Below are 12,055 nucleotides of genomic sequence, written 5' to 3'. Positions count from 1 at the left end.
TAGTGATCACAACTCCCTGACCTTTACTATAGTCATGGAGAGGGACAGGAGCAGATGGGATGGGAAAATATTTAATTGGGGGAGGGGGAATTACAATGCTATTAGGCAGGAATTGGGGAGCTTAAATTGGGAACAGATGTTCTCAGGGAAATGCACGACAGAAATATGGAGGTTGTTTAGGGAGCACTTGCTGCAACTGCTGGATAGGTTTGTCCCGATGAGGCAAGGAAGGGATGGAGGAACCTTGGATGACAAGATAACAGCTAGTAAAGAGGAAGAAGGAAGCTTACTTAAGGTTGAGGAAGCAAGGATCAGACAGGGCTCTAGAGGGTTACAAGGTAGCCAGGAAGGAACTGAAGAATGGACTTAGGAGAGCTAGAAGGGGACATGAAAAAGTCTTGGCGGATAGGATTAAGGAAAATCCCAAAGCGTTCTACACTTATGTGAGGAACAAGAGGATGGCCAGAGTGAGAGTAGGGCCGATCAGGGATAGTGGAGGGAACTTGTGCCTGGAGTCGGAGTAGGTAGGGGAGGTCCTTAATGAATACTTTGCTTCAGTATTCACTAGTGAGAGGGACCTTGTCGTTTGTGAGGACAGCGTGAAACAGGCTGATATGCTCGAACAGGTTGATGTTAAGAAGGAGGATGTGCTGGAAATTTTGAAAGACATGAGGATAGATAAGTCCCTGGGGCTAGACGGGATATACCCAAGTTTATTACGGGAAGCGAGGGAAGAGATTGCCGCGCCTTTGGCGATGATCTTTGCGTCCTCACTGTCCACTGGAGTAGTACCAGATGATTTGAGGGTGGCAACTGTTATTCCCTTGTTCAAGAAAGGGAATAGGGATAACCCTGGGAATTACAGACCAGTCAGTCATACGTCGGTGGTGGGCAAATTATTGGAGAGGATTCGGAGAGACAGGATTTATGATTATTTGGAAAAGCATAGTTTGATTAGAGATAGTCAGCATGGCTTTGTGAGAGGCAGGTCATGCCTCACAAGCCTTATTGAATTCTTTGAGGATGTGACAAAACACATTGATGAAGGAAGAGCAGTGGATGTGGTCTATATGGATTTTAGCGAGGCGTTTGATAAGGTTCCCCATGGTAGGCTCATTCAGAAAGTAAGGAGGCATGGGATACAGGGAAATTTAGCTGTCTGGATACAGAATTGGCTGTCCCATAGAAGACAGAGGGTGGTAGTAGATGGAAAGTATTCAGCCTGGAGCTCAGTGACCAGTGGTGTTCCGCAGGGTTCTGGGACCTCTGCTCTTTGTGATTTTTATAAATGACTTGGATGAGGAAGTGGAAGGCTGGGTTAGTAAGTTTGCCGATGACACAAAGGTTGCTGGAGTTGTGGATAGTGTGGAGGGTTGTTGTAGGTTGCAACGGGACATTGACAGGATGCAGAGCTGGGCTGAGAAGTGGCAGATGGAGTTCAACCTGGAAAAGTGTGAAGTGATTCATTTTGGAAGGTCGAATTTGAATGCGGAATACAGGCTTAAAGACAGGATTCTTGGCAGTGTGGAGGAACAGAGGGATCTTGGGGTCCACGTCCATAGATCCCTCAAAGTTGCCACCCAAGTTGATAGGGTTGTTAAGAAGGCGTATGGTGTGTTGGCTTTCATTAACAGGGGGATTGAGTTTAAGAGCTGCGAGGTTATGCTGCAGCTCTATAAAGCCCTGGTTAGACCACACTTGGAATATTGTGTTCAGTTTTGGTCGCCTCATTATAGGAAGGATGTGGAAGCTTTAGAGAGGGTGCAGAGGAGATTTACCAGGATGCTGCCTGGACTGGAGGGCATGTCCTACGAAGAAAGATTGAGGGAGCTAGGGCTTTTCTCATTGGAGCGAAGAAGGATGAGAGGTGACTTGATAGAGGGGTACAAGATGATGAGAGGCGTAGAATGGATAGTTGGAGACTTTTTCCCAGGGTGGAAAGGGCTATCACCAGGGGGCATAATTTTAGGGTGATTGGAGGAAGGTTTCGGGGAGATGTCAGAGGTAGGTTCTTTACACAGAGAGTGGTGGGTGCGTGGAATGCACTGCCAGCGGTGGTAGTAGAAGCAGATACATTAGGGGCATTTAAGCGACTCTTGGATAGGTACATCGATGATAGTTGAATGAAGGGTATGTTGGTAGTTTGATCTTAGAGTAGGTTAAAGGGTTGGCACAACATCGTGGGCCGAAGGGCCTGTACTGTGCTGTACTGTTCTATGTTCTATGACCTATGTCCTATGTTAAAGCTAGCCTGCAGTACTTTAAGTCAGGCTGCAACTCTTAAAGGGGAGGTGCATTCTGGCTGGAACAGTTGCTAGAAGTCAATCTACTACTGATTTTTACAATGTGGATCACTCAACTATGGCGCAACATGGCAGGGAGCAGGCACCAAGATTTCCAACACTGCACTAGAGGCCATGATGCAGGAGGTGGAGAGATGTTCTCTATATCCACCGGGGGTGAGGAGGCTCTCCAGGCAAACATTGTGAAGGCAGGAGGACCAGATGCTGTGGCGGTCAATGCCAGGAGTCAAGTCCCAAGGAACAGAATGCAGTGCAGCAAAAAGTTCAATGACCTCACAGAAATGGTCAAGATCAGTGAATGCATCTTCAAATTCCATATCTTACTAATTGCACTACTAACCTCACACATTGCTCAATGCACAACACCCCCATCACTCATCGACCAACAATCGCTATCAATCACGACCCATACCTAACATTCATGGCTTCACCTCACCCTCACCCACTTAACACTACTGCAATACTCACACCCACAACTCACAACTTGCACACACTACAAGCTATTCAACAATGACAGCCACATTGCCCAAAAAGATTGCACCATCACTCACTGACACACTTCCCTCTCTCTCTTGCAGAACAATGTCATGCATTCCAGAGATAGCAGATGCTAACCAGTAGGAAACAGGCACAGCTGCATATCTTTACCCCGATGGAGGAGATGGCGCTCGACATCACTGGATCGACAATTGCCGAGGCCATGGCCGGCAGCGGGGTTGAAGCCATTGAAGATGACATTATGCTCATACCTAATCCTCATTCTCACATCCCCAACCCCTGATCCCACAATGTCTTCTGATTTACAAGTTACAGATAGTGTAAGTATGCACCTCTTGCTTCCCCTTCCACTGTCCCGCCCCCCCCCCCCCCCACTAACTGCACCACAACCCTACCCTTGTGCCTTTCTCCATTCAGATACACAAGTACTGGTACCTGACCAGGCATTGGCGGAAGAGCAGGAAGACAGTGATGAAGATGAAGCACCGTCACTCACTCTCACACTAGCAGCCACCAACTCAGATAACGAAGGCTGAATTTTGCCATGTACCAGCAAGTCCTGCCATCTGGGCCAAAAGCGGGATGTAGTGTGACCTGGGTGGCATAGTTCCAGCAACAGCCAATTAACAGGCTGGTGCTGAGGCTCCCACTGGACGGCAAGCCATCCTCAACAGCTGCAAGCCCAACCAGAGGGTCAGCTGCTCACCACTAGCAGTGGCCATTGCTGAGGCTGCAGTTCCAGGGAGAGGGCACCTAAATGGCCGGGCGCCCTCAAAGAGAGTTGAGGTAGGTTGGGGGATGTAATGTCGTGCAGTGGTGACCTCAACTTTAAGAAACCAAAGCTTTAAGAGATCAGGCCACTGATGACATTATCAGACATATTAGATTAGATTAGAGATACAGCACTGAAACAGGCCCTTCGGCCCACCGAGTCTGTGCCGACCATCAACCACCCATTTATACTAATCCTACACTAATCCCATATTCCTACCAAACATCCCCATCTGTCCCTATATTTCCCTACCACCTACCTATACTAGTGACAATTTATAATGGCCAATTTACCTACCAACCTGCAAGTCTTTTGGCTTGTGGGAGGAAACCGGAGCACCCGGAGAAAACCCACGCAGACACAGGGAGAACTTGCAAACTCCACACAGGCAGTGCCCAGAATCGAACCCGGGTCCCTGGAGCTGTGAGGCTGCAGTGCTAACCACTGCGCCACTGTGCCGCCCATATAAGGAGACACCAGCTGTATAAAACACTAGTTAGGCCACAGCTGGATTACTGTGTACAGTCTGGTCACCACACTATAGGAAGGATGTGATTGCACTGGAAAGGATGCAGAGGGGATTCACCAGAATGTTGCCTGGGCTGGAGCATTTAAGCTATGAAGAGAGACTGGATAGCCGAGGGTTGTTTTCCTTAGAGCAGAGAAGGCTGAGGCAGGGCTTGATTGAGGTATCCAAAATTATGAGGGGCATTGATAGGATAGATAGGAAGTAACATTTTTCCTTAGCGGAGGGATCAATAACCAGGGGGCATAGATTTGAGGTAAGGGGCAGGAGGTTTAGAGGGTATTTGAGGAAAAATGTTTTCACCCAGAGGGTGGTTGGAATCTGGAACACATTGCCTGAAGGGATGGTCGAGGCAGGAACCCTCACAACATTTAAAAAGTATTTAGATGAGCACTTGAAATGCCATAGCATACAAGGCTATGGGCCAAGTGTTGGAATATGGGATTCGAATAGATAGGTGCTTGATGGCTGGCACAGACACGATGGGTCGAAGGGCCTGTTTCTGTGCTGTATAACTCTATGACTCTATGACCATTTTGTGAGGCTCACTCAGCACATGGCTTTACAGAGGGCAGACACGCACACCAGCAAGGAAAAGACCCGTACCTGAAATCATGCAATCTAGATAAGTAAGACAATAAATATTGTTTGTGTTGAATCTGAATATAAAGCCTGCAGTTATCATTTAATTATGACTTAAGAATACAGCACAACACTACAAGGGAAGCCAGGGCCTGGTAGCTAAGCCCCAGTGATCAAGGTGGGGGTCGTGGAGCGCCATCAGCCATGAGGGTGGCCATTGCTGCCAGGAGGGCCCCTCCATAGGCCATGGAGAGCCCATATAAGAGGGGCCCCTCCCACCGGAGCCCACTGGGAGGCTACCTAGTTTCACTGAGCAGTCTCCCGATGTGGTGGTGGGCCCTCCTGACACAGGCAAAATGCCCATGAGGTGGGAAATGGCCCTTAATTGGTCACTTAAGTGGCTCAATAGGCCACCCTGTGTGCAGCCGATTCGCCAACTTTCCTGCTGCTTGTAATATGGCATATTGATGGGAAAACGTTAGGCCCCCTTCCCAATGCCTTCCTCCGCCATTTTGCCAGCCCTCCGGCCTCCCAGCCCGTCGGCAATTGTCCAGGAAAAGTCAGCCCAAACCCTATGCATACTTTAGAGGCTAGCTTAGAGGTGGGATCTGTACACTCTGAAACACTGGTCACGTGTGGTTTGCAGCCAGGTTAGGGATAAGAGTCGAGCAGGTGCTGGTTTGCTGGAGGGTGAGGTCACACATGAGTTCTGTTGCAGAAGAGTCAGATGAGGACTTTGATGGGGTAGTCTACAGAAGAAGGATGAAGGGTATGCACAATGAAATGCTTGGTGCATTGGCAGGCCTGCTAGAAAACCTATGGTCAATATTAAGGAGCAAGTTGGCACAGAAGTTGGAGCCCATCCTTTCCAGCATGGAATTGGTGGTAAACTTCATTAGCACACTTGCAGACCCATCAATGATGTAGCACATCATTTCTGTTGCAGCACATGTAGAAGCCACCCAATGTCTGAGAGCTGCAGTGGAAGCTCAGACCGATGTTAAGCAAGGTCAGCTTACTGCCATGAAGGCTCAGACTGATGTCATCATAGCTGCAGACACCATTGCTCCAAGGGACTTGCAGGGCCACACAGCAAGCCAGCAATCTGTCCTCCAACAGATAACTAGGATAGAAGAGGCATTGGCTCCATGAACACTCTCTCAGAATAGCCACCATGGCCAGCCCACCAGGGCCCTTTCTGTTGCCTGTCAGCCATCCACCTCAGGCCTCTGTCGCCATGCGGTGCAGTCCAAAGTGGGATTTCTAGGGCCAGAGCTTCTCACAGCCATCCTCCAAAGCCATCTGCAGTCTCCCCCATTGAATGTCAGCAGCCTTCCACCAGCCATGCTGCAGCCACTAGTGTGGCACCGCGTTGGAGCACTAGGACAGGCAAAGGCACACAGAAGATGGGCACTAAAGGAATACACAAGAGTGATTAGTTTACATTTATATGCAATATAGCATGGTTTGATTTATAAATATGGTCTGGAATATTTATTTTGCGGTGGCTTTTATTTTTCCATTATGGCCAAGCAGGTGCTGTGATGGTCAGTAACAGAAGGAAGATAAGGTATAGGACTGTTGATGAATGGGGATTTGGGGTTGATTTTACTGGTATTTCAGTCAAATGAGCAAATCGCAGACAGCCTGGCCGGAAAGGGGATGCGTTGGTTGCCTCCTCCCTTTCTCCTCTTCCTCCTCCTCCTCCTCAGCTTGTCGCCATATAGCTGATGGCAAGGGCTGTGCCCTCATGATGGCGAGCTTCTGCAGCATGCCACAGACAAGCACGATTCTTGAATCATGCTCTGCCGAACAAGGAAGTGCACTCCATACAGTGGAATTGTTATTTAAGCACCGCAGTGGTCTGCTTTATCATATTTTGTGTGGCAGCATGGCCTTTGTTATATGCATGCTAACCATGTGTGCATGGGTTGTGCACCAGAGTCATGAGCCATGTTGTCAAAGAACACTTGTCAACCAGCGGCCACCCTTTGGTTTATCATGGTGGCTCAAATGTAGATGATACAATGGATTGCTGCAAAATGAATGCATTGTAACTTCTGTCAGGGTAATGTGCATTGATCTGCATTACACACTGCATGTGGTCACACCACACTAGCTGTACATTGAGGGAGTCAGTTCCGATATATCTCAGAGTTGACATGTGACACCGGTGAAGTGGAGTGTGTGCAGTCAACAGCACCCTGCACTATGGGGAAACCTGCAATCCCTGTGAAGCCACATGCTCACTCCACCTGCTGTTCTCTGGCAAGAGAGAATGAAATGTCTTCAGCTCTCTTGGAATACAGAGTCTCACTGACCTCCCTTATGCAACAGGAGATGACAAACTAAGAGATGTTGCACATATTGCCTGGTCCAGCCTGGAAGGAGTGAGGCACACAAAACTTCATGATCACAGTCAACTTTACAGTCACTGGCAATGGGGTCCTTGTCCTGCTCTGAAATTGTAGTTGTGGCTGCAGCAAGTGGTGAATTTCAGTGAGGATGTCCTTAGTAAAGTGGAAACATCTGACACGCTATTCCTTGCTAAGGTTCAAATGGGAGAATTGTTCTGAAAGACCCTGGACAGATATGGCCTCCTGCTGGGACACCCTCTTCACCCCTCCCCCACCCGCTCCTCCCTCTTCCAGCAGCTTGTCCTGCTTTGTGTCGTCTCTGCTCATTCTCCATGTCATGCTGTAGTCCAAGGGAAATAACTGGTTTGTGCAGAATCCTTGAAGTCAGGACAAAGCCCTTCAGCACTTGCCTCACCACTCCCTGTAAATTTCAACAACTTTAAACACCTCTAGAAATTGCTTTATAATCGCAGTAACAGCCAGTAGAAATCAAATGCAATTAACCTGAAAGTGGTTGAAGATCCCTTGAAGTAGCACTGGTGGGGGGCATGTTCAGCTGTGCGAGGTTAAAAGAGAGCTTCATAATGGCAGCACTGGCATAAAGTCAGTGTTACCTGCTAACTGAAGTCACAATCTGCCCACTCTGCATACCTCGGGTGGATGCTCCCTTCCCAGAAGCTATCACCCTCACCAAAATGGTGTCGGGTGCAGTTCGCACCTGAAATGTGCGCTTGCACTGTGGACACCATATTGGAAGCAAACAGGATGCGTAGTGCTGAGAAACTGGGCGCTAAGGAGTCGAATTTCATGGCCACTATCTCTTAAAGCTGAGGTGTCCTGATTTCTTCACTAACTGTATTAACAATGACAGATATTCTATTAAAGCTGTTTAATTTTCTGTTGATTCTTACAGTCTTTAAGATTGCCATTTTTTTTTAGCAATGACAAAATACTCCATACCTTTCTGTTTTCTTTTGCAGGCTGAGGCTATTCATGTAAACCCACTTTATTTATTGATTCCTTCAACCCTTTGCACTTCATTTGCATTCCTGCTCCCAGTGTCTAATCCTCCAAATGCTATTGTATATGGATATGGCCATCTCACTGTCATGGATATGGTAAGACTATGATGCTGGTGCCAGCATTTTCTTGAATGAAACTTTCTACAAATATTATTTGACTCAGCGGGGATGAAGCTGCAAAATTTAGATAATAAAGAGGCAATTGTAGGCTGTAGCTGAACCAAGAAGTGGACAAGTGGTGCCATAGTGGTAATGTTACTGGACTAGCAATCCAGAGGCCCAGGTTATTGCTCTAGGGACACGCGTTCAAATCTCACCATGGCAGCTAGTGGAATTTAAATTCAATTAATAAATGCAGATTTTAAAAAAGCTAGTCTCAGTAATGGTGACCATGAAACCATTGTTACCTGGTCTGGCCTACATGTGTCTCCAAACCCACAACAATGTGGTTGACTCTTAAATGTCCTCTGAAATGGCCTAGCACGCCATTCAGTTGTACCAAACTGTCAGAGAAAAGTCTAAAAGGAATGAAACTGGACAGACCAGCCGGCATCAACCGAGGCACTGGAAATGACAAACCTAACCCTGCCAACCCTGCAAAGTCCTCCTTAATACGTCTGGGGGCTTTTGCCAAAATTGGGAGAGCCGCCCCACAGACCAGTCAAGCAACAGCCTGACTTAGTCATACTCATACCTTACAGACAATGTCCCAAACACCACCAGTACAATACCTGGGATCCACCAACAGGACTGACCCACCAGAGGTGGCAGCAGGCAGGAGAAAGTTGCCTTGGAAGTCCTCAACATTGACTCTGGACCCCAAGAAGTCTCATGTTATCAGCTCAAACGTGGACAAGGAAACCTCCTGCTGATTACCACCTACTGCACCCATCCCCTCCCCTTGGCTGATGAATCAGTACTCCTCAATGTTGAGCAGTACTTGGAAGAAGCACTGAGGGTGGCAAGGGCAGAGAATATACTCTGGGTGGGGAACTTCAATGTCCATCACCAAGAGTGGCTTGGTAGCACTACTACTGACCAAGCTGGCTGAGTCCTAAAGGACATAGTTGCTAAACTGGGTCTGCGGCAGGTGGTGAGGGAACCAACAAAAGGGAAAAACTTACTTGACTTCATCCTCACCAATCTACCTGTCACAGATGCATCTGTCCATGACAGTATTGGTAGGAGTGACCACCGCTCAGTACTTGTGGAGATGAAGTCCCGTTTTCACATTAAGGATACCCTCCATCGTGTTGTGTGGCACTACCACTGTGCTAAATGAGATAGATTTCGAATAGATCTGGCAAAAACTAGACATCCAGGAGCTGCTGTGGACCATCAGCAGCAGCAGAATTGTATTCAACCACAATTTGTAACCTCATGGCCCAGCATAATAAAGGCCTGCTCAGGTCTGCAAATGAAACCCGACCCGAGCCCGACAGAACCACATATGACCCGAACCTGACCCAGCCCGAGTCCTTTCATTTTTTCCCGTGCCTGAGCTGACCTGACCATCAGAATATCATCAACTTTATTGAAGAGGTTGTACTCTACCTTGGATGGAATCGCTCACTGCAGACTAGTGCGGAGTGTTTCCCGCCTTGACGTCCTGGCCTCAAAGAGCCCTAGCAAAACCAGAGTCAATGGGAATCAGGGGGAAAACACTCAACTGGTTGGAGTCATACCTAGCACAAAGGAAGATGGTTGTGGTTGTTGGAGGTCAATCATTTCAGTCCTAGAACATTGCCGCAGGAGTTCATCAGGGTAGTGTCCTAGGCCCAACCATCTTCAACTGCTTCATCAATGACTGGGGATGTTCACTGATGATTGTGCAATGTTCAGCACCATTCGTGACTCCTCAGTTACTGAAGCAGTCCGTGTAGAAATGCAGCAAGACCTGGACAATATCCAGGCTTGGGCTGATATGTGGCAAGTAACATTTGCACCACACAGGTGCCAGGCAATGACCATCTCCTTGGGTGGCACAGTGGTTAGCACCGCAGCCTCACAGCTCCAGCGACCCGGGTTCGATTCTGGGTACTGCCTGTGTGGAGTTTTCAAGTTCTCCCTGTGACCGCGTGGGTTTTTGCCGGGTGCTCTATTTTCCTCCCACAGCCTCCTGACTTGTGCCTTGTAGATGGTGGACAGGCTTTGGGGAGTTAGGTGGTGAGCTACTCGTAGCACAATTCCCAGCCTCTGACCTGCTCTTGTAGCCACAGTATTTATATGGCTGGGCCAGTTCAGTTTCTGCTCAATGTTAACCCCCACGATGTTGAAAGCAGGGGATTCAGCGATGGTAATGCCACTGAATATCAAGCGGAGATGGTTGGATTCTCTATTTTTTATTTATTTAGAGATACAGCACTGAAACAGGGCCTTCGTCCCAGCAAGTCTGTGCCGACCATCAACCACCCATTTATACTAATCCTACATTAATCCCATTACCCTCTCACATCCCCACCTTCCCCCTACCACCTACCTATACTAGTGGCAATTTATAATGGCCAATTTACCTACCAACCTGCAAGTCTTTTGGCTTGTGGGAGGAAACCGGAGCACCCGGAGAAAACCCACGCAGACACAGGGAGAACTTGCAAACTCCACACAGGCAGTACCCAGAATTGAACCCAGAATTTTCAGGATTTTTATTTCATTTTGGTGATGATCAATGATTTCAGTTTTTGCTCTTTATCTCTAAAACATACATTTACAACTAACAATATGTCACATGATCTTAAATACAAATTATGATGATAGGATCTTATAATTGTTTTATAAGTCATGTCTGTGTATGAAGCACTCCCTTTTTTAAAGTTGTCATTTTGATTAGCAATGGGAACACTTGCAGCGTGTCCTTAAAGCAATGAAATATGCCTTGGTGCTTCACAAAGGAGAATGGCATAATCAGGCACCAAGCAGGATATTTGGAGAATATTTAGGGGGAGTGACCAAAGTCATAGTGGTAGGTTTTGAGGAGGCCTTTGTAACGTAGTGCATGATGCAGCAAGGCAGATGAGTTTAGGAAAGTAATTGTGGATTGGAGGGTTGTAAACAGGTGAAGATTCTGCCTGTAGTCTAGATTCAGATGAGCAAAAGTGCAAGCAAGGACATAGAGCCATAGTGTGGGAGGAAGATGCAGAAGAAGAGAAGTGGAAGACTATTAAAAAATTTCCGCCTCAACAGGGAGTCAGCGCCTTCAGGAGAGGACAAGATTGGAGAGGAAGAATTTATGCCAATTACACGATAAATCCTGACAATGCAGGCAATCTTAATAACTGCAGCCAATATTTAGGCAGGTCACTTAATGTATATAGTGATATTCAGAATCAAAATCAGATGTCTATGCTTTTGAATTTGGGTTTTCGAAAATGTTTTTTTGAAAAGGGTGAATATAAATAATAGATAGATTTACTCAGAGTAATCAAACTTCGGATTGAAGTACATTTCTAACCTGTGTTTTCTTTCTCAGGTAAAAGCTGGATTGGGTGTTAATATAATCGGCATTTTAGTTGTGATGATTGCAATGTCAACTTGGGCTATCCCTTTATATGATCTCAAAACTTATCCTTCATGGGCACAAGACCTTGGAAATGCAACATTTCCCTAACACTAGCATTGTGTATGAGCAGGCGAAACCTAGTTAAAATCAGATTGTTAGTAACTTGAACTCAGAAAACTGACAGTGGGAATACAATTTTCTGCAGTACGTTGGTCACCGGTCAAGTGCAGCAATTTATCCAACCAGGATTTCTGCCTGTTCAAGTACAGATACTGTTCCAACAAAACATGCAAATGGCAGAATGGAATTTAATGGAAATAATGATTGGAAAACTACAGGAATGCAGTTGAAGCTTTTTTGGGGATATTCATTTAAGAAGATTGTACATACTTGGTGTTGTGCAGTATTTCATTTGTGCTGAAATTTCTGTTGAGGTTTTGTGATAGTATAAGATTTATAATTAATTTTCTATCGATATGCAACTTATACAGCTTTC

The 12,055-nt window shown here is 46.8% G+C and overlaps 1 protein-coding gene across 1 annotated transcript in view; it reads left to right on the top strand.

Annotated features, from left to right (window-relative positions):
• The window catches only part of LOC137379355 (solute carrier family 13 member 1-like), an 88,878-nt gene extending 77,211 nt beyond the window's left edge, over nucleotides 1–11,667 (top strand). Inside the window, exons 17-18 of the mRNA XM_068050061.1 lie at nucleotides 8,019–8,156; nucleotides 11,530–11,667. Of these exons, the coding sequence (XP_067906162.1) occupies nucleotides 8,019–8,156; nucleotides 11,530–11,667 (276 nt within the window). The remainder of the gene's footprint in view (nucleotides 1–8,018; nucleotides 8,157–11,529) is intronic.
• The last annotated feature ends 388 nt before the right edge of the window (nucleotides 11,668–12,055 follow it).

This window comes from Heterodontus francisci, chromosome 18 (genome assembly GCF_036365525.1).
Source record: "Heterodontus francisci isolate sHetFra1 chromosome 18, sHetFra1.hap1, whole genome shotgun sequence".
NCBI lineage: Eukaryota > Metazoa > Chordata > Chondrichthyes > Heterodontiformes > Heterodontidae > Heterodontus > Heterodontus francisci.
The sequence above is the reverse complement of the archived record's forward strand: the minus strand, read 5'-3'. Positions and strand labels throughout refer to the sequence as shown.